We start from the raw sequence: 23,623 nt of genomic DNA, 5'->3' as shown, positions 1-23,623 counted from the left end.
AAAAAAAAAAAAAAAAAAAAACAAAAAAAAAAAAAAACCATTTTTGTTCTAAGTGAAAAAAAGAGTACTTGGCAAACATGAAGGCTTAGACAGAACTACTAAAAGGGACTTAGGATAAATTTTCAAAGTAGCTAGGATGTAGGACACACTAAGAATCAATTTTAGTCTTGAAAGGCATTTAGTGAAAACCTGACCCTCCACACCTCCCTCTGGCACCACCTGCTTCAAAGTCACAGGAAAACCTATTTGGCCGCTCACATCTGCAAGCCTAGTACTCTGGAAGCTGAGGCAGGAGGATGGCCACAAGTTCAAGGATAGCCTAGGTGGTGAGCTCCAATCCAGTTTGTCGTACAGAGTAGGTTCTGTCCCAGAAAGGAGGAAGAAGAGGAAGAGGAGGAGGAGATGGCAATGGATTGAACACTAAAATCAACTGTGCGGGGAGGGCTTCTATTAGACGCCCAAGGAGAATAGCGGGTCTAAATACAAGTGATTCCCATTTCTACCAGACAGCTTCCAAAGGTCTGAGACATAGGCAATTCCTTCAGGGAAAAAAAAAGGCGGGGGAGGGCTATCCCAATATACAATGTTGCTTTCTTCGTCGGAGCTACCCTGCCTGGCAGGGCAGTCTCTTGGACGGAGATGTCTAGATCACATGACCTAATGTGCCTAAAAAGGCAGGGCAGGTTGTCTCCAGGTGGCATCCCTCCTCATAAAGAATTAATGCTGCCCAACAAAGTAAAAGAGACAGCAGGCAGCTGGTTGGGAGCAAGGACAGTGGGAACAGAACTGCCATGCCCAGGTCTCGTTACCAAGCCAATTAAATGAATGAGAATGTTCCTGAAGCATGACAATGCCTTGTAGCTACCAAAATATAGTTTACCTCAAAATTACCAAGAGCTTCGGTTAATTCTTTAAAGCCTTGGCCTTACATCCACTGGTTTAAATGGCATAGTTCCTTCAGAGTCCTAGCCTCCAACCATTTAAATTCATCCTGAAGTCAGGAAGCCGCTCAGAGGTAGACACTTGTCTAGCACATATAAGGCCCGGGGCTTCATTTGTAGAATCAAAACCATACAGGCAAACACCACAGGATTTTCCTGCTACAGTTATAAAAGCCTACTTTATAGCAAGTATGAATTTTTTTTTATTTTTTTTTTTTAAGATTTATTTATTTATTATGTATACAGTGTTCTGCCTACATGCATGCTTGCAGGCCAGAAGAGGGCACCAGATCTCATTACAGATGGTTGTGAGCCACCATGTGGTTGCTGGGAATTGAACTCAGGACCTCTGGAAGAACAGCCAGTGCTCTTAACCGCTGAGCCATCTCTCCAGCCCCGCAAGTATGAATTTTATCAGGTTAAATATACAAGTAGACAATTATCGATACACAGAAGAAAGGAGTCCAACTTCATCTAGAGCAGTGGTTCTCAACCTTCCTGACGCTGCAACCCTTTAATACAGTCTCTCGTGTTGTGGTGACCCCCCAACCATGAAATTATCTTCGTTGCTACTTCATAACTGTAATGTTGCTATTGTTATGAAGCGTAATGTAAGTATCTGATACCTGACCCCTGTGAAAGGGTCCTTTGACCCACAAAGGGGTCATGACCCACATGTTGAGAACATCTGATCTGAAGGAAATGAAGAACTTACTTAAAAAAAAAAAAAAAAAAAAAAAGCTCATTTGTAGCTGGGTGTGGAGGTTCATGTTTGTAAACCCACAACTTGGGTGGCTGAGATAGAAGGGGATATGAGTTTGGGTCTAGCCTGGGCTACACAGAGTTTCAGGCCACATGACCAAACTATAAATAAAAAAATTGTTTAAAAGATTTATTTTATTTCTCTCTCTCCCCCCCCCCCTCTCTCTCTCTCTCTCTCTCTCTGTGTGTGTGTGTGTGTGTGTGTGTGTGTGTGTGTGTGTGTGTGTGTGTTTGTCTATGTATGTATGTGCACTGTGTGCTGGTATCCTTGGAAGCCAGGAGAGGACTCAGGTACTATGGAGCCAGATGTCGAGGCAGCTGTGTTGATCTTTTTAAGTGTTGGTGGGGAACAACCCTTCATTTCTTTTGATGTTGAATAAAATGTTTGGCTTGCCAGAATTAGAGGAGAGATAATGATGGAATGTATATACGTTAGGCCCTCCCCTCATCCCCTCTACCTGGATCACTAACACAGTCTCTAAACTCACAGGATTTTACTGTTGGTATGGTTATAAAAACCTTTCTTGTAAGGGCTTCATTTCTTCCTCCAGAGTCATTGCCAATTTATTACCACCAACAAGCATTTTTTTCTTTTAAGTACTTTTGTATGTGGTGCATTTTTTTTCTTTTGCTTAAATGTATTTTTGTATGTATAGGGGTGTGTGTGTGTGTGTGTGTGTGTGTGTGTGTGTGTGTGTGTGTGTAGGCCAGAGGTCAACAGCAGTTATCTTCCAGAATCTCTCTACCTTATCTTTGAGATAGAGTCTCTCTCCAGGAGCTCACAGTTGACCAGACTTGCTAGCCAGTGTCCTCTGGGACCCACCTGTCTCCACCTCCTTGGAGCTCCACAGTTATGGACGACTAAAGCATGCCAGGCTTTTACACATGGGTGCTGGGACCCCAACCTCAGGTCCTCAGGCCGCTGTGGCAGATATTTACCAACTGAGCTATCTCCTTGGTAACCCTCTTCAGCACCTCCCCCTGCCACTGGGGGCAGAGGTGTTGAACACAGACTGGGTCTTGCTCATGCTAAGTGGGCAATAGAGCACTGTTGTTGTGGTGACCCCCAACCGTAAAATTACTTTGGTTGCTACTTCATAACTATATGGCAACCCCAGCTTCAAGAGGCACTTTTCTAAAACACAGGTGCATCCCATGCCAGATTAAAATTCTGCAATGGCTTCTCCCTGAAGCCGGAAAAATAATGACCAGGTGAGCATCGAATGCTGTGCCCACCTCAATGGTCCGTTCTCTCCTGCTTTTGTCCCCCCTCTCCTTAGCTAGGCAGGCCCTTCACCTCTACCAGGCATGCTCACCCCCGGAGTGCAAAATGAGGACAGTCAGTGACACAGTCACCTAGAAGCTGCTTTTGCTAAATAAAATGCATGGACTCTCTCTCTCTCTCCAGGGCCCTCAGAGGAACTCAAAGCAAGAGGAACGCCCGAGGCCTTCGCCTTCAGGTTGGGCCTGATTCACCCACGGCTCAGAGATAAGTTACCTCCTAAAACCCTTCTTCCTCCTGAGTCACCTTAAGTTCCAGGAAGAGTAAAACCTCCCAAGACAGACCCCCACCCCCATCCCCGCCCCCACCGATGAGGACAATTATCCAGGGCTGCACCCTTAGAGACTAACAGACTTCCAACTTACCAGGCCAGCTTGGAAGACCACAGCAGAGGCAAGAATGAGTCAGCAGTGTCCCGGAGCACACCTTGACCAGGACTGCTTCATTATGCATGCTTTCTACTCTCTGCTTAAACCCAAACCTCAGGTCAGTACCCCAAAGACAAACTTGGGATCTGTCTGGATGTGTTCCTCTTCCCTGGGCGGCCACATTGGGTACACTGCCTTCCTCTATTTTTACCATTACTGGTCTTTGTTGTCCGCACATCTGGACGGGTGTCCAAACCTACTGAGAGGATCCGGCAAGCTTACAGGTGAGGTGTAGAGGCTCAGCCCAGCGATGGAATGCCATCCCCACGCTTGCTGAGGCCTGCCTCCGACATCTAGTCACATTCAGCCACGGAAGAAGGGAGGGCCAGATGATGGAGCATAAGGAACAGAGACGGCAGAGAACGGCAAATGAAAGCCAATGGGCAGGAGACCAAGAAAAGGAGATGACTTGGGAACAGGGGCCTCCTATAGGAAAACAAATGCAACCACCCCACCACCACCACCACCACCTCTGAATGCTTGATTTTTGTAGACCTGCACATCAAGGATTACCTGGAACAAGTCACCACCCTCACTGATGGGGGGGGGGGGGGGCGGAGCTTCAGATCCTCCATGCTAAATAAGAGTTTAGGGCCCTCAGGACCTTCTCACCACTTCATCCTGCATCTTCTGCACACTACTCTAACCACAGGCTTTCAGAATATTTTAAACTAAGGCTCTCCACCTCACCCTGACTCCCTCCCCACCCCCCCACTCCCACCCTGCCTTCTCTGGCCTCAAGTCATAGTAGCTGAGGATGCCCTACAGCTTCGATCCTCCCGCCTGGGTCTCCAATGGAGTGCTGGGATCACTGGTGTGTGCCATCACCCCAGGATGAAGTGATGCTTCTCCCCTGCACGCTAGGCAAGCCCGCTACCCGGGTCCCAGACTCTCAGATTCCAATGTGTAAATTGAACTAGATCATTGGTTGACAGGCTTCCCTCCTGACACCTCCCAAGGGTACATGTAAATGAACCATTCCCCAAGGAGTCAGCATACCAAAGACCCCCTCAGGATGTCACCAACATCTCTCCTCCCCCACACTTGGCCTGACAAAAGAATGGATGCTTTCATTTGTTTTTCTGCTTCCTTCATTTAGGTTTTTGGGGGTTCTGCTTTATTTTAGAACTGGAATAAACAGCAAGACAGCTAAATACAATCGCTCTGAAGACTCAGGCCTACAGTGCCGTTTTCTAGAACTTGCTAAAGACTCACTCAGAGGCCCTTTCTACACAATGGGCATCTTCTGTGAGTGCTGGGAACTGAGGACACACTGCAGAGGCCACAAGGACAGAGGAAGCTTGGGTTTGGGGAGGGGGGAGGTGTGTGTCTTGCAGGATCCTGGGAACAATAAGCGATTACTACACTTCTTCCTGGTTAGAAACTCTGGAGGCCTGGCTCAGTCTTAGAGGCCCTCAGCTACCGGAGGCCAAAATAAATGCCCATTACAATTTGCCACACGGATAATCAGTCCTGGGAAAGAAAAAAAAAAAAAAAAAAGCTTTTCATATCTAACCATATCTAAATAAACTTGGCAATTCCCACTCTTAAAACCAAGTGCTCTCCCCAACCAAGAAACTGGTAAGGGGGGCAGAGGATGGTAAGGAGAGAACCACCACACAGGACTCTTAACCAACTCGGCACTTCTGGGCAGACATCCATGCAAGCAGGTCACAGGGAGAGGTGCCATGCTTTGAAAATCTAGGCCCGGCCACACTGAAGAGTTATCTAAAAGAAAGGCCCATTTCCCAAGAACACCGAGGCTGACTGCTCAGGGCTCACAAACATTTCACAATTTGCCGTTACCTTGGAAGCACCTGGATTTTGGTTTGCCTGATGAAATTGCCCAAATGGTAGCTTTTGCTGGTTCATTAACACCCTCATAAGCACTCCTGTTATAAGGGATATTTTAATGGGACTTCCGTATTTAAAAAGTACATACTTCTCTTTTGACTGTGACACAATTATGTTCTTAGCACGCAGTTAATTACAGGCACTGGAGGCTGAAGACCGAATTCAGCTACTGATCCCACTCTCCAGACACACACAGCAGGGATTTTCATGAGTCATTCTCTCTTCATTCACGATTTCTGTGTTGACTTACTAGTGTTTATGTATTCTATCACTACTTTATTTCCACGCTTTAGACTGTTTTCTTATTCTCTAAGTATTTTATTAACAATTACCCGAAAGCAACTATTTGGGTGCTTAACTGTGCATGGACTGAATTAATTTCCTAGCAAAATGTGTTCTAGCGAACTCAAATGTTCATACCTTGTTTACTGAATTATAACTAATTAATTCACTAATAACTCTGCACCACCACCTTCCCTAGGTTATAACTAATAAATTCCATCCCCACCCCCAGACTTCCCCACATTAGAGAAGTGGGAGGCACCTCTTACAGTTCAGCACTATCAGAGATGGGGTTCTGCTCTTCTACCTAAAAAATGACTATTGGGCTGGGGTCAGCTCAGTCATTGTCACTAACAAGGTACAAGCCATTGGTCAAACCCTTTCAATGGCTGTAGAATCCCACAAATAAAAACACAAAATGAAGGAACTGTGCCTCGTGTTTCCACAAGAAGGGAGTAACCCAAATGTCACCTGCACCTTCATTCATTCCCGAAAGATGCAGTTTTTAACACACACTTGGACGACAGCTCTCTATAGGTAGCAAGATCCATCCTTTTAGCAGGAGACCTCCCCACTAGATATGTACAAGGCAAGGCAGCCAGGACTCTCCTCCTGCAGTTTACTAACAAATGCCCAATGTTTCTCCCAAAGAAAATGGAGATTACATAAAGGACAGGAAAAATGTTTGGGCCACACTGACCTTCTCTCTCCCTCCGGCTTCACACTCAGCTCTCAGCCGAGTGGGAGCAACTATTTTCTTTTCTCCTGCATCTGCTCTTTGAATAACAGGTTTGATCTTCTAGGGCCCCACCCCATCTTTTAACTCAGCCAAAGCACACTCGGCTACCACTCACTCAACAGTGCTGGAATCTGCCAGCCAAAGGAAAGCAAATATTCAGAGTGCTGCGGCCACCTGACAATCCTCCTCCCCAGACAGCACTCAGTACGACTTGCATTTTTTTGCCAGCAAACCCCCCCCCCAACACACACACACACCCAGCCCACACCCTCCTAAAGGATGCAATAAGATGCTATCAAACCAGTATTCTCAGAGACTCAAAATTCACAGAGCGGCTTCTGGGCAAGAACCAGATAAGGTGTCTGCCTGTTGAACTTCAGACTGTCTGTCACCACTTTAAAAACCCGTTCACTGGTTTTCCTGGAATTCCCACTGAGCATCTTATACATCTGAAAGGCTTAGAAAAAAAGATCGAATTTTAAATCCAAAGTACATGGTGTACATACACGGCATACGTACTTAAAATTTGTATCATCGGCAAGTGTGTCTTTTATTATATATTTTAAAGCACGGATAGAAATCTTTAACCCTGGGAAATGGGATACACGGAACTTCAAGATGTCCAGAGAGACAGACTCTAGCTGCGGGGGGGGGGGGGGGGGGGGGCAAATATATAAAAATAGAGCCGTAGTAGGCACTGAACATCTACTATTCATCAGGCAGTATGCTGAGCACTCCATACACATCGACCCAGGGCCTCTCATAAAATCCAAGACGCAAGACTTCTTACCCTGTTTTTCAAATGATGAGATGGAGAACCACAAGAGGTGAATGACCTGGCCAAGGTAATTGCATACAGCCAGTTGGGGATCAGAGGTTTAAACCAGGCTAACACCTTTCCACTTCGGTGAGAACTACAATTGTATTGTTCCAAAAGAGATGCTGCTAAAAAACACCTACTCCTGTGCGAAAAGGAGTACCTCAGAGTAAACGTCGGAGGGTTTTCGGATAAACTACACATCTGGCAATCTGAAATCTTCACACGGGTTAAGAAGTCTGTGTGTAAAAACCCTATCCATCCAACCTGCTACTAAACTCCATCCTCGGTGTATAAGAACTACTTTCTAGAATTAAGGCAAATCCACGGGCGGTTTTAATCACTGGACAATTCAAAAACTCCCATCAACACACTCAGCAATATACGTCCTATTGTTTTCAAATCCCAAACATACCAAACAAATATCCTGTAATTCTACAAACTGGAAGAGCTCCGGGCTGAGCAAGTAAACTCTGTGGTAGTTCTGCATAAGGAAATGGTTGTTTTCCTCTCGTGGGCACACGACAAGCCTTGTGCGGATAAACATCAGCACCGTGAGGCCATGAGGAGTCCACCCGCCAAATATTTACAAGTAGTGTTTACATCTCTTCCTAGCTTTTTCCACGCCAACTTTCCTAAGCAGGTGTCCCTGATTACAGCCGATTGTTCAAAAGGTGCCTCTGATGTGACCGGTGAGTGGTTATTTATTTAATTTTTTTTTCTTTTTAAATTAGAGTTTGAAGCCCTATACCGAGAGAAAACCGCAGAGAGAAGAAAGGGTCCCCAACAGATGGGCGAGGGGGCGAGCCCCGCTTCCAGCGCACGCCTCCCCAGGTAGCTCACCAGGATGCCCATCACGTCGGTCCAGAGGCGGGAGAACGCCTCGGATGTGCCGGCCTCGGGCTCAGGCTCAGGCTCGGGCTCGGGCTCAGGCTCAGGCTCCTGCACGGGTTCCACCTCGGGCTCCGGCTCCGGCGCCGGGCCCGCAGCTCCCGCGTCCTCCTCCATGACCGCGTCCCCGTGCGTCCGGGTCCCCGCGCTACCCACAGCCCGCAGCAGCGCGTCGGCCGCCGGGGCGCAAGGTCCCCGCCCGCGGCGTCACCGGGCCGCGCCCCCGCGTCGCATGCCCCGGGCTCCGCCGGGTACGAGCCCCACGGCCAGGACTCTGCACCTCGATTCGCGCTGACCGCGATTGACAACTCCAGAAACTTTTCCTGGCGGGGCGGGGCGCAGCAACAGGGTAGCTGGAGCAGAGTCGGCACCACTGGCGGCGGCGGGGAGCTCGCGGGGCGAGGGAGCCGGGAGCCCCACGGCACAGGAGCTGTGTTCTGCTATGGGGACCGGCTCCGGGCGGCACGAGACTCGCCCCTCCCGGAAAGTCTCTACAGGGCGGGACAGTGCACGGTGGCGCCTGTGAACCCGGGCTAGCCAGTCCAGTCGGACCCCTCTTTTCAGAATGAGCTCTTCCAACTCCACATGACTCCCTCCCCTCCAGGCTCAAGAAAGCGTTTAGCAACAAAAGGTGCTCTGATGTCAGGCGCTTTGCATGGAAATGAGCCCCGGTCCAGCCCACAAATCGCCTGTTGAAAGCGCAGCCGCGCCGCGGGCCCGGGACCCCGCACAAGTCCCCGATCGCGCCATTCGCCCCGCGCCTTCCGCCCCAGAAACAGCAGAAAGTTAATCTTTAAGCTGCTGGCTGAGTCCGAGTTCACGAGGAGTTAGTATGGTGACAACCAACCCACACCTCGCCGTCGGCAAGTGGAACAAACCCAGGCAATTACAGCCCTGTCTGTCGGCCCAGGCTTCTTGGAAAACAAAGTGTGACAAAGCTCGCCCGGGCACGAGCCATTGTTTAGGTCCTTAGATGGGGGGTGGGGGTGGGGGGAGTGGCATTCTGGCTCCCAAGTGACCGCAGTGCTGTGCACTTACAGGGTTTTCGGGTGATTAAGGGAGACCCTCTTTGGGTTGTAAGGGGTTTGTTTGTTTTTGTTTATTACACGAAAAGTTTTTTGTGTTTTTTTTTTTTAACATGAAAGACACAGGCAAGGGGTATGTTCAGAAAGTTGATTTTATGGCCGTTCAGCCCATGCACACTCCAGCTCTGTGTATGTTTTGCCAAGGGACAATCCCTGAGGGAAAAAGCCCTGAAGAGATTTTTTTTTTCCTGACTTCCCTCCCTTTTCTCCTCCCCCTCCTCCCTCTCCTTCTTCATCTTCACCTTCATCCTTTTTTTCCCTCCTCCTCCTTCACTACTCAAAGAATTTTTCCTAAGAGATGACAGTTTGATTTCGTGGGTAACCACTTTGTGAAACTGAAGAAACCCAAGGAAATTTGTCCCTTGCTAAGGACTTGGGTTAAAGGGTTGGGGTGGGCAAGGGATGAGGTGAGGGACCCCAGGGACAGAAGAATTCTGGTTTCTCCTTTTCTTTCCTAGTTTACATACACGGAATGAGTTGAGCATGTCCTCCGCATCCTCTGGATTGATGCAGTTAAGCCAGATGGTTCCAGATTTCTCTGGTGCTGTTTGATGCTGAGACCTAAAACAAACTCGACTAAGAAATGTGAGTTTGAAAAGAATTGGTCTTGGGGCTGGAGAGATGGCTCAGTGGCTATTCTTCCAGAGGTCCTGAGATCAATTCCCAGCAACCACATGGTGGCTCACAACCATCTGTGATGAGATCTGGTGCCCTCTTCTGGCCTGCAGGCGTACATGCAGGCAGAACACTGTATACATAATAAATAAATCTTTAAAAGAAGGAGCCCTATGTAGCCTGTTCTCCATGTAAAAACCTGGCAAGTGAGTTATGCAAGATGAAGAAGGAGCCCATTTCAGACACCAGTCAGGAGTCTTTCCCTTTTTGAGTCAGATGACCTGGGGCCAAACATAGACCTTTCAATGCTGCAGTTTCCCCATCCAAGAGGAGGCAAGGCCAAGCTAATTGCTAAGCACAGAGGCTAGTATGTTTCTGGGTCATGTAACACACAAGACACATCCATATGACCGCACATTAGCTGGCATTTGGCACTTAGACCTATCTACCCTTTAATCTGCTCCATGGTAAGTTCCTTTCCTGGCACTCCCTTCAACCTGCCTGAGGAAAAGGGATCAACAACATCCTGGGGGAAGGCTGATACCTATGTCTACACTGGCAAATGAGGGTTTTGTTGTATTTCTTAGTGGCCCCTCTACTTCTGGAACATAGATCATTTTGGCCATTTAAAAACAGAAGCAGGCGTGTGTGTGTGTGTGTGTGTGTGTGTGTGTGTGTGTGTGTGTGTGTTCTGTTTGTCTGTTTTTGTAACGGCTTAAGCTTGTATATCCCAGACAGAAAGATCGGGAGTTCAAGACTGGCTTTGGCTATGTGAAACCTTGTCTCAATAGATGGATGGATGGATGGATGGATGGATGGGTGGATGGATGGGTGTGTGGGTAGGTAGATAGGTAGATAGATAGATAGATAGATAGATAGATAGATAGATAGATAGATAGATAGATAAGTTTAATCTCTTTCCTACTCAGTTTCCATAAATTAAGTAAATATGTAATTGATGATTGCCCTAATTCTCAGGCTTTTTAACAATTCCCTTTCCCTTCTCAAAGAACCACCATCATCCTCATCCTCATCTTTCAGCCATATTGGTCTGCATTTGACCCCCACAAACCTTGCCAAGGTAAGGCAAGTATAGACTTTTGAGGGAGTACCCTGAGATTCTACATCCTCCATATTTGCCTTTCTACCCAGGTTCTCTTTCAGCTGACTGGAACTGGGGATCTTGATAAATAGCTTTATTTGTTTGTTGATATTATGTATCTGTGATGGTTCGAAAAAGTGTGGCCTCCGCCATAGGCTCGTATACTTGAATGCTTAGTCACCAGGGTGTGGTGATATTTTATTTGTACTGAAATGTTATTTTAATTTTATGTTAATAAATAAAGTTGCCCTGGGGTCAGAGCTATTAGAGCCATAGTAAGAGCGTGGTGGTTAGAAGAGCTAGGTAGATTCCTGTGTGTTCAGGGATACAGCCAGTATTGGAGACATACGCCTTTAAGACCTGGAGGGCGGTACTTACAGGCAGTGATGAGGCAGTCATGTGGTTGGGTTTACAACCAATGAGAAGGCAGAACAGAAAGATTATTTAAACAGGGACACAGGAAGTACCTCCCTCTCTCGGGGAAGCTAGGAGCACTGCAGGAGGTAAGATTTTATCTCTGAGCTCTGACCTCTCGGCTTTTCTCTTTTACCTTGGCTCTGTGTTTCTTATTTTAATAATACGATTGGTTACATCTACATCTGGCGCCCAACGTGACAAGAATCCATTAAAAACTGCTTGGGGCCGGCTCCCTAGCCGGAGCAGCCGGCTCCCTAGCCCCGGCCCAGGTCTGGGCTCAGGCTGGACTGTGAGCTGCTTGCTTAAAGCCAGTGCTACAAACAGCTCAGGCCTGCCCTGCTGAACAGGGCCCCTGGCTGTAAAGCCAAGCCTTGACTCGGCTCAAGAGGGAACAAGTGGCTGGCTTTAAGCTTTAGCCGGCTACCCCTTCGCTTTCACTTTCGCTTTCGCTTTCGCTTTCGTTTCTCTCTTGCTTTCTCTCTGTCTCTCTGTTTCTTTCTCTCTCTCTCTCTCTCTCTCTCTCTCTCTCTCTCTCTCTCTCTCTGGATTTACACCTAGGACTCTAGGTGGCTTTTTTGAAATTCGCTCGGATTTCTACTGTTCTACGCAGATTTGGTAAGTCATAAAGGAAAAAATGGGTTTTCTGTGTACATTGGAAGAAAATTGGGTTTTGTTTGAAATTTTAGGCAGTCTGACAATGGAACAACTATATGAAAAGATTAGTATTATGGGAATTATGCAGTTAATCACCATGCTTATTCTCATTTTACTATTTAAAAAGATAGTCGATTTAAGTGCCAGGATAACAGCTTTAGAAAAACCTGTTAATTTTAACAGTGAAGTTGGTTCAAGTTTGGATCATAAGGTTACAGAAAGAAAGCCTGTTTTCACACAGTCATCCTTAATTTATCCTGTAACCGTACAGCAGATGCCTGATCAAATGGCTACACAAAATATCTGGGCTCCAATTGAACTGATGGATTTTAAAAGGTTTAAGGAGGCAATAGTATCTTATGGCATGCATTCCCCATATGTAAAGCAAATGTTAAACTCTTGGTCAACATATAATAGGATTATACCACAGGACTGGCGGGACCTTGCACAAGCTGTTCTGGAACCCAGCCAGAGAATTCAATTTCTAACGTGGTTTAAGGAGGAAGCTAGAAACGTAGAAACACAATGGAGGGATAAAGGAATACAAGTTTGTCAGGATCAGCTTATTGGAGAAGGCCAATATGCTTCAATACAAACACAATGTTTATATGATGTTCAAACCGTAATTTTATGTCGAATGGCAGCCTTGAATGCATGGGACAGAGTTGATGAACCAGGAAAAAAACCTGAGTCATTCACAAAGGTTATGCAAGGCCCAAAAGAATCTTTCACAGATTTTTTAGAAAGACTGGCTTCAGCAGTAAACAGAATGGTCTCAGGATCAGAAGCTAGTAAGGCAATAATTGAAGCTTTGGCATTTGAGAATGCGAATGCAGCATGCAAAAGAATAATCAGGCCGTTAAGGGCAAGATCTGCACCTTTGGAAGATTGGATTAGAGAAACAATTAATGTTGAGGTTGATGAGCATGATACGTGGGTAGGAGAAGTAATTTCAAAAGGTTTGAGGAGTGTTAGATGTTTTGGGTGTGGAAAGCAAGGACATTTTAAAAGGGACTGTAAACAGGTCATTCCTAGAAGCAATGTTTCTTCAAGGAACAATGGCAACAGAATGCCCCTTCCTTCTGGAGTATGCAGAAGGTGTGGTAAGGGAAAACACTGGACCAACGAATGTAGATCAACAAAGGACAGACAGGGTAATCCTTTGCCTCAGTTTTCGGGAAACTCCCGGAGGGGCCTCATGCAGGCCCCCATAGCAAAACCAGTTCAAACCTTTCCTGCAGCTGTAGAGGAAATCCCTGCTCTGAGCGATTAAATAACCAAATGACTATTGGAATAAATCATGCTGGTCAGGATGATGAAAAAGAGAGAATAGAAAATTCAGGAGAAAACATAAAGAAAATTTTTTGGCAAACTTCTATTAATGAACAGAGACCAAAATTAACGATAAAAATAAATGGTGTTTTGTTGTCTGGTCTGGTAGACACAGGTGCGGACATTACCATAATTGCACCAGAATTTTGGCATCCAGCTTGGCCTCTTCAGGAGGTAAACGTTCAACTGTTAGGAATTGGGACATTATCTGGAGTGAAACAGAGTGCAAGATGGCTGGAATGTATAGGTCCAGAAGGACAGAGAGGAAAATTAAAACCATATGTCGCTAACATAGCTATGAACCTGTGGGGTCGAGACTTGTTGCAACAATGGAATACTCAGATTAAAATCCCTCCAATCTCAGAAACAAATCATAAACTAGCACATGTTTCTGAGAGAAATATTAGAAGGCATTATTTTGAGTGGTCACCAGCCATCCATATTATACAGGAACAGGGCACAACAACTGATAATCTTCCAAAAATACCAACAGCTCTACCTTTAAAATGGTTAACAGACAAGCCTGTATGGGTTCAGCAATGGCCTTTAACAACAGAGAAACTCCAGGCTTTAGAAGAGCTGGTAGAAGAACAGCTAAATGCTCAGCATATTGAACAGTCAACCAGCCCTTGGAATTCTCCTGTATTTGTTATTAAAAAGAAATCTGGTAAATGGAGAATGGTAACAGACCTTAGAGCAATTAACAAAGTAATTCAGCCGATGGGCTCTCTACAATCTGGAATTCCTTTGCCTACTCTGTTACCAAAAGGATGGCCTCTCATAGTTATTGATTTAAAAGACTGTTTCTTTTCAATACCCTTACAAGAAAAAGACAGAGAAAGATTTGCTTTCACAGTGCCTACTTATAATAATTCTCAACCGGTTAAAAGATTTCAATGGAGGGTCCTCCCACAGGGAATGTTAAATAGCCCAACTCTGTGCCAATATTTTGTACAACAGCCATTGGAAGTGATACGTAAAAAATTTCCTAAATCTATAATTTATCATTATATGGATGATATTTTACTAGCTGACTCAAATGCAGATACTTTAGAAAGAATGTTTGAAGAAGTAAAGAAAATTTTGCCTTGCTGGGGATTACAAATTGCTCCTGAAAAAATACAAAGAGGAGATTCTATTAATTATTTAGGATATAAAATAGAGCTACAAAAAATTGGACCCCAAAAGGTGCAAATTAGGAGAGATAGACTACAGACTCTTAATGACTTTCAAAGATTATTTGGAGATATTTCTCATCTACGAACTATTGTTGGGGTAAAAAATGATGAACTGACTAATTTGTTCAAAACCTTAGAAGGTGACAAGGACTTAAATAGTCCAAGAGAATTATCACCTGAAGCTGAGAAAGAATTGGCCTTGGTAGAAAAGAAAGTACATGAAGGGCACGTGGATCGTATTGATCCAAAGCTGGATTGCATTTTGGTTATTTTACCTTCTAGGCATTCCCCTACTGGAATATTAATGCAGAGGGAAGATATTATATTGGAATGGATATTTTTACCAAATAAACCAAATAAAAAATTAAAAACTTATGGGGAAAAAATCTCTGACTTGATTTGGAAAGGAAAATTGAGACTTCGTCAATTAGCAGGAATAGACCCAGCAGAAATTGTCGTACCTTTAACTAAGGAGGACATTGAAAAATTATGGACAGAAAGTGAACCTTGGCAAAGAGCTTGCAGTAATTTTTTGGGAGAAATTAACAGCAAATATCCCAAAAGCAACAGAATTGATTTTATAAAGAGAGCTGATTGGATCTTGCCTCGAATTGTACGGCAAAAACCCATATCTGGAGTTCGTACATTTTATACAGATGCCAACAAACAAGGAAAGGCAGGTTACAAATCAGAAAATTTAAGTAAAGTGGTACAAAGTCCTTATAATTCAGTGCAAAAATCAGAATTGTATGCTATTCTGTTGGTATTAATGGATTTTTCAGAACCTCTCAACATAGTAACTGACTCTCAGTATGCTGAAAGAGTGGTATTACATATTGAGACTGCAGAATTTATCCCTGATGCTTCAGAATTAACTTCACTATTTATTCAATTACAAGATACAATCAGGAAAAGGAGTCATCCTTTATATATAACTCACATTCGATCCCATACTGGTCTGCCAGGCCCTCTAGCACAAGGCAATGATGAGATTGATAAATTATTGATAGGAAATGTGCTGGAGGCCTCAGAGTTTCATAAAAAACATCATGTCAATAGTAAAGGTTTAAAAAAGGATTTTTCCATAACCTGGCAACAAGCCACAGAAATAGTAAAGAAATGTCCTACTTGTTCCTTCTATAATCAAACGCCATTACCAGCAGGATGTAACCCAAAGGGTACTCAGAGAAATGAAATCTGGCAGATGGACGTGTTTCACTTTGCAGAATTTGGAAAACTGAAATATGTACACCACACTATTGATACTTATTCAGGATTTCAATGGGCAACTGCTCTGAGTTCTGAAAAAGCTGATTCTGTAATCACTCATTTGCTAGAAGTTATGGCCATTATGGGTATACCTGCACAAATCAAAACTGACAATGCTCCATCATATGTCTCTGTTAAAATGAAACAGTTTTTTGCTTATTACAATATAAAGCATATTACAGGTATACCACATAATCCTACAGGTCAAGCAGTTATAGAAAGGTCAAACAGAACTCTAAAAGATATGCTAAATAAACAGAAAGGAGTAACAAAAACCCCCAGAAATAGACTGCATAATGCTCTATTAACTTTGAATTTTCTGAATGCCAATGAGAAAGGAACAACAGCTGCAGAGAGACATTGGGTAATAGAAAAAACTACAGAATTAAATCAGCCTATATACTTTAAGGATGTGCTGACCTCAGAATGGAAACCAGGGTATGTATTACGTTGGGGACGAGGTTTTGCTTTTGTTTCTACAGGAGAAGATAAGCTGTGGATACCATCAAAATTGATAAAGGTTCGATTTGAACAAGAAAAACCTCTTAATTAGAGGAGGTGATAGTTCATCAATCAGCATGAACATCCAATTTAAACTAACTTGTACCTGTAACACATGTCTTTTCATTTAATCAGATAATAACTTGCCAAAAAGGAACATCCCCAAAATTAGTCTTGGGGGAAGGTTTTTGTTTTTGTCTTTTAGGAGAATGAAGGTTAAGGAATCTGAAGGACACAAGACAAATGAGACAACTGAAGAAAAGGGACAAATCATCTATCCCAGGAAACAGAGTATATGGGAGTATATGGCATATGGGTATATATTATCTAAAAAATTTTATGTCTTCTTAAATGTTTGTTTCTGCTTTTCTCTAAAGATTTAACACTATTGGTTTTCTAATAGTCCCAGTTCAATTAAAATTTAAAGCTGACTTTGGAGTTGGAGAATGGCTCTCTCCTTCTTCAAACTCAAGCATGTTGTTAAAAGGAAAATGCAAACTCCCTGTATCATGCCAGAAAGAGCCATTTTCTGCTATGGGACAGGACAAAAGCCAAATTAATTAAGGGACTATTCTATTACTAATCTCAACTCTTTGATTCTATTCTGATTCTTTAAACTTTTCTTAAAGTATAAATTTTATATCAAAATTTACAAGATTGATATATATAAACTTTGTTAAGATAGGAATGGTCATATAGAGTACTAACTAATTCTAGAAAAAAGGCTTCAATTAGCTGCATATATATGTCTTTGTGTTCGAGTCTCTTATCAGTTTTCTGCAGGAAATCATGGCCAGGCCTAACATCAACTGAAGTCTCCAGGAAGAAAATGGGGCCCCACAACAACAACAACAATTCCACGTGGACAATAATAATATCACTGAACTGACAAACATCATCTACAGATCAGCTTTGAACTACAAGGTGCTCAGAGCAATTTTGAGATGACTAGCTGAGATGATCCAGTCTCAGAGACTACTTGAATAAGGACTTGAGATAAACCCTGAACTTTGGCATTATACACAGACTGGATAATAATGAAGGATATAGTTACCTTTCCTAGAATTTGACAATTAACTTAAATTTTTTCTTTCAGGATAAAGATAACTTCGCCCATACCCAGCAGGAAGCAATTTTAAGAATGATGCCCACATTCCCAAAGAGGTGGTGTGGGGCGGGTGGTTTTTTTGGTCTTTTTAATGGGTTTTGGGTCTGGGATAATTTTCATTGTTTAGGGGGGTTGGTTACAAGTTGGTGTCAAGGGTTAGGAAAAAGGCTAAGCAAAGGAGATTAGATTTAAGGTTCTTGTTTAAAAAAAAAAAAGAAAGAAAGAAAGAAAGAAAGAAAGAAAGAAAGAAAGAAAGAAAGAAAGAAAGAAAAGAAAAGAAAAAGACAATTACTAGTTTTAAATACTTTACATTATTACCAACTATTAGGATATAAAGAAATGAAAGTTAGTAGTTAGACATTACAATAGAAATTTTAGTCATATTAGATATGTTTTAAAAATTGAGCAGATGTATTTTAGACAGGTCATCTTCAAACCCTTCAGAGATCTACAGAATATGGCATTTAAAATGTTTTAATAACTTAGAAATTTTTCTTTTTTGAGACATGTCGGCTCCTGGCAGTACCAATCTACTTCAGAGAAAATATGGGCATTGAAGAAACTGCATATGGAGTTAATTTTCATTGTGGCAAAAGTTAGCCACTGGACAACAAAGTATCCTCAAATCAACAGAAAAAATGGACAGACAGAACACGAAACAAAGGACTACCGATTCCTGCCAAAACAAGTGTGGTTATGGCTTTATCAGACGGCATCTTCTGAGGCCAGGACAATATGGCACCATCCCTGAAGTGGCCTTCACAATCTGGAAAAGGTACAGTGCCCTTTTCTTTGAAGGCAGCTGAACAGGCAGTGGGCCGATGGCTTCTGTTGTGCAATGGAACAGCAACTGAAAGCTCACGCCTCTCAATAGTAGACTGGCATTTAATAGAGGGATGTGGAGAAGGGCATGCTTAGATGAAGCCATATATACACAGCCAAGAAGAATGGACAGCTGAATTCAAAAACCATCAACAATTTCCAGAATTTAAAATCCTGAATCATGACACTAGTGGAATTCAGGTGTTTCTGGTACATGGACTGCTCTCACCCAGTGTGAGGTTGAACTGTTGACCTTGTGTACAACCTACTTCACAAATGAGTCTGTCAGATACCATAAGCCTATAGGCTGAAGATGATGCCCCAACACTGTGGAGAAACCTCAGGTGACTGTCCAGGCAGCTGGCTGTTTCTGTCAACTCACAAAATTTTTGGAAGTTGCTTTTGTGCACTTCCTGTTTTTATTTTTGTTAGCTAATATTATTTCCTTCTTGGGTCTCTGAGGGAGTTGAAGATTAGTTAGTTATATTTGAAGATTAATTAGGATAGAAAGTGAATTAGATACATTTTGGACTTACTAAAATAGGATAGATAAGGGAATTATTTTCTCTGATTTGTCAAATACAAATGGACTAGACATCGTTTAGGTATTTGTTACTTGTATATATTGTATATAGTTATTGTACTTTTGTGTATAGTTTTTCTTTTGTTAGTTATAACCTTTTGCCTTTTTTCTTTTTATTAAAATAGAAAAGGGGAAATGTGGTGATATTTTATTTGTACTGAAATGTTATTTTAATTTTATGTTAATAAATAAAGTTGCCCTGGGGTCAGAGCTATTAGAGCCATAGTAAGAGCGTGGTGGTTAGAAGAGCTAGGTAGATTCCTGTGTGTTCAGGGATACAGCCAGTATTGGAGACATACGCCTTTAAGACCTGGAGGGCGGTACTTACAGGCAGTGATGAGGCAGTCATGTGGTTGGGTTTACAACCAATGAGAAGGCAGAACAGAAAGATTATTTAAACAGGGACACAGGAAGTACCTCCCTCTCTCGGGGAAGCTAGGAGCACTGCAGGAGGTAAGATTTTATCTCTGAGCTCTGACCTCTCGGCTTTTCTCTTTTACCTTGGCTCTGTGTTTCTTATTTTAATAATACGATTGGTTACATCTACACCAGGGAGTGGCACTATTTGAAAGGATTAGAAGGATTAGGAGTTGAGGCCTCCTTAGAGTAAGTGTGACCTTGATGGAGAAGTTGTGCTTCTGGGGGTAGGCTTTTAGATTTCCAAAGCCGAAGCCAGGCCCAGTGTCTGTTTGGCTGTCTGTCTGTCTGTCTCTCTCCCTCTCCCTCTCCCACTCTCTCTCTCCCTCTCCTCTCCTCTCCTCTCCTCTCCTCTCCTCTCCTCTCCTCTCCTCTCCTCTTCTTTCTCTCTCTCTCTCTCTCTCTTTCTCTCTCTCTCTCTCTCTCTCTCTCTCTCTCTCTCTCTCTCTCTCTGCCTGCAGACCAGGATGTTAGCTCTCAGCCTCTGCTCCAACGCCATGCCATGTTCCCCACCATGATGATAATGGACTAAGCCTCTGAAACAGTGAGAGCCCCAATTAAATGCTTTCTTATATAAGAGTCTCCACGCTGGGCGGTGGTAGCGCACGCCTTTAATCCCAGCACTCGGGAGGCAGAGCCAGGCGGATCTCTGTGAGTTCGAGGCCAACCTGGGCTACCAAGTGAGCTCCAGGAAAGGCGCAAAGCTATGCAGAGAAACCCTGTCTCGAAAAACCAAAAAAAAAAAAAAAAAAAAGAGTCTCCACGGCCATGGTGTCTCTTCACAGCAATAGGACAGTGACTAAGACAGTGTCCCAGGCTGACTTTGACCTACTAGGTAACAAAGGATGGCTCTGACCTCTTGTCTCCACCTCCCAAGTGCTAGGATTATAGGCATGGGCCATTACACCTGGTGTAATAAATTTTTACTGCAACAAATGAGCAAAAAACTGTCAGAATGTATTCCTTGAGAATGTAGTCCTTTCAGTAAGTTTATTGGAAATCGCTGACACATTGTGTTATATATAACATGGGACTTCATATACATGTTTATACTGGCTTGCTTTGTACTTGTTCTTTCTCTGGGTCAGGATTACCAATTTTCAGGCCACTCCTCCAGAAGTTGCAAAGCTGTTAGGATTCTAGATGCGGCCTGAGTAAGTCATTATAACAACACAAGAAAAGTGTCTAGACCGTTGTGTGGCGGTGAAAGTTCAGTTTTACCATGGAGAGCACAGATATTATTTTGTCTTTTTTTTTTTTCCCCACAGGAACTGAGGATGGAACCCAGGAACTTGTACTTGCTGGGCAAGTGCTTTACCACTGAGCTAAATCCCCAACCCAGAAAGCACAAATATTAGTAAGGAGACCAGTCAAAGTTAGGTTTAAAAACATTTGGCAAATTATTTATCTCGTGTAAAAAAGGGAAATTCCACCTGTTTTCACAGTTCCGAGGTTATTGGTGCTTATGCAAGAATCTTTAACCGGCAGAACCTTGACCCCTTTTCCTGCCCTTCCCCCGCCCCCTCATCCTGTGAGGCTAGACCCATCATACCTAAGGATCTCGGGTCACAAGAAGTAGGTCCTAGCCCTGGAATGTGGTCGCTGAGTCATAAAGCTGCCAGGCTACCTCTGGCCAGGTGTGGTCGTGAGGACGCTGCAGTCAACTTTCTGTTTGTTCTCTGTTGTTCTGGCTGTCTTGTTTGGTGTCTTGTCTGTCTGTTTGTTCCTTTTTTGTGTGCTGAAGATCAAGCCAGCCTCTCACCGAGCTGTATCCCCCATCCCTCTTCACGGTGATGATAATAAAAACAGCCGGAAAGCAGTTATTTGTTTAAATTTACTTTCTCTTGGAAATTGTGCTTAAAACACATTTCATAAACTTTGACATTTCTAAAATGGCACTTCACCACCCAGTACGTCCACCCAGCTCCGTGTGTGTGTGTGTGTGTGTGTGTGTGTGTGTGTGTGTGTGTGTGTGTGTGTGTGTATGTGTATGTGGGGGTGGGGGGGTGTTCGGAGAGTGGGAGGGTTATACATGTCTACTCTCTGCCTAATTCCTTAAAGGCGGGGTCTCTCCCTGAACCTGAAACTCATGGTTTATTTTTTGCTTTTCTTTCCGATAGTCTGGCAGCCAACAAACCCCAGTGATCCGCCTGCGTCTACACTCTATGGAGCTGGGGTTGGAGAGATACACAGATCCATCCCTGGATTGCTGTGTGGTTGCTTGGATCTGAACTCAGGTCCTCAGGCTTCCATAGCAAGCATTCTTACTTAACCATGGAACCAGCTCTCCAGTCTCATCCTTTTTTTTTTCAATACTAGGGATGGAACCTAGCCTCACCCATGTTAGGCAATGGTTCCACCAGTGGGCTGTATCCCTTAACTCATTTTTTCACACGTGAATCCTCCATTACATTTATCTGTCTGTCTGTTTAAGCTACCAGCTTCATCCTTTCCTTCCTTCCTCATCGCTTCCATCCAAAACAGAGATAAGCTCTGCTGACCTGAATCTGGGTCAAATTGATCTGCTTATTTTCTTTTTTTTTTTTTTTTTTTTTTTTTTTGGTTTTTCAAGACAGGGTTTCTCTTGTGTAGCTTTGCGCCTTTCCTGGAACTCACTTGGTAGCCCAGGCTGGCCTCGAACTCACACAGATCCGCCTGTCTCTGCCTCCCGAGTGCTGGGATTAAAGGCATGCGCCACCACCGCCCGGCTGATCTGCTTATTTTCATCTTTACTATCAGCTTCTAAGACAGAGGATTATTATTTCCTACCACGTTATCAATAGCAGTTCTCCTCATAGTGAGGACACAATCACCAACATCAGTGACGTCATCTAGGAATTTGTTCTTCCTGTTGGTTTGGGATTTTTTTTTTTTTTTTTTTTTTTAAGATAGGGTCTCATTAAGTAGACCTAGCTGTCTTGGAACTCCGTATGTAGACCAGACTGACCTTGAATTCACAGAACTCCACCTACTTCTGCCTCTCAGTGCTGGGACGAAAAAGGGCTGCCCCACCACACCTTGGCCCAGCCATCTGTAGATTCCAATTCCCAGGGGATTGTGTTGTGGGCTCGCTTGAGAGCCTAGCACACTCTGGGGAAGCCGGAATGAGAAAAGGGGTGCACTGTTGAGGAAATGGGAAGTCTGAACAGACGATATTGCAAAATTAGACCAGAAGACAGGCGTAGTGGTGCATTCCCTTAAGCGCAGCACTCGGGAGGCAGAGGCAGGCAGGTCTCTGAGTTTGAGGCTAGCCTGGTCTACAGAAGGAGTTCCAGGATAGCCAGGGATGCACAGAGAAGGCCTATCTTGAAAAATAAAAGCAAAATCAAAAACAAAAAAAAATTAGACCAGAGCCAGGAGCTGCCCTCTGACCTCCACAATGGCATAAGTGTGCCCCCACAAACAAATAAACATGTAACTTTAAAATTCACTGATTAAGGAAGTTTTTAGGAAATAAATGAGCTGTAGTTTTGCAGACCTGTAATTCCAGGACTTGAGAGGCAAGGGCATGGAGACCAGAAATTCAAGGCCAGCTTGGATCCAACTTCATAAGACCCTGTCTGAGGAAAAAAAAAAGGGGGGGGGGGCAGAGGGAGAAAAGTGGGCAGGAGAGAGGGGAAAGGGAGGGAAGAAAATGGAATTGCTTATTTGAAGATATGCTTCAGGGGAGTTTGGTTGGTTGATGTGGTTTTGTTTTGTTTTGTTTTGTTTTATTTGGGGAGGGAAGTACAGTCTTATTATGTAGCCCAGGCTAACCTTAAACTCTCAATTAGCTCAGGTTCATCTCCAACTTGTAATCCTCCTGCCTTCCTTGGCTTCCTGAGTGCCAGGATCACATGATCACACACTACCACACCTAGTAAATTTGGTTTCAAAGGGCAGACAATTAAGTATTTACATTAAAATAGACTCTGCAGGAATGGCACATGTTTTGGGAACAAAGTTTTATTTAAATAGTTGTCTTGTTTTAAACAACACATTTCCTCCTGATAGCATATATTAAATCTGAAGGATTATAAATGGCCCAGTTTATGCTTGGCGTTGAAAATGAGCAATGAAAATAGATAAGCCCACTTAATTTTTGCCACTTGTCAGCAATGTCTCATCTCTGGCACTCCCATATGGGGCATTCCACAATGCCTTGGGGAACCAAATTCCAGGGGAGACTGACAGCCTAGAATGTTTTTCTCCAACAAAACTTTCCAACTTTTTTTCTTTCCTCACGAATGCCTGGAAGGTGACCCAAACTCATGCAAAAGCAGTACTTGTTTGGTTTTTTTGTTTGTTTGACTTGTAAATCCCTCTCATCAAGGGATCCTTGAGAGATAGGAAACATGATCTGAGGGCCAGGTTAAAGGGAAATTAAAACAAACGGGGACATGGGCTGGAGAGATGGCCCGGCAGTTCAGAGCACTGCCTGCTCTTCCAGAGGACCTGGGTTTGATTCCCAGCACCCACGTGGTGGCTCACAACCATCTGTAGCTCCAGTTCCAACAAATAGGATTTGACACCCTCTTCCGGCCTCCACAGGCACCAGGTCTACA

The 23,623-nt window shown here is 43.8% G+C and overlaps 1 protein-coding gene across 5 annotated transcripts in view; it reads right to left on the bottom strand.

The window, feature by feature from the left end:
* The window catches only part of Sash1 (SAM and SH3 domain containing 1), a 246,786-nt gene that overhangs the window by 165,517 nt on the left and 57,646 nt on the right, over positions 1-23,623 (bottom strand). For 2 of the 5 annotated variants that reach the window (XM_042262305.2, XM_042262306.2), the window contains exon 1: positions 7,949-8,740. The exons of 1 other annotated variant lie outside the window; for it this stretch is intronic. In XM_042262305.2, coding sequence (XP_042118239.1) covers positions 7,949-8,113 — 165 coding nt within the window. In that variant the 5' untranslated portion in view covers positions 8,114-8,740. Of the gene's footprint in view, positions 1-7,948; positions 8,741-23,623 lie in introns of those variants that run through there. 2 more of the 5 variants (XM_006984442.4, XM_076552785.1) reach the window with 1 other exon arrangement.

The sequence above is a fragment of the Peromyscus maniculatus genome, chromosome 16, assembly GCF_049852395.1.
Source record: "Peromyscus maniculatus bairdii isolate BWxNUB_F1_BW_parent chromosome 16, HU_Pman_BW_mat_3.1, whole genome shotgun sequence".
NCBI lineage: Eukaryota > Metazoa > Chordata > Mammalia > Rodentia > Cricetidae > Peromyscus > Peromyscus maniculatus.
Note: the sequence above shows the minus strand (reverse complement) of the source record. Positions and strands in the feature narration are given on the sequence as shown.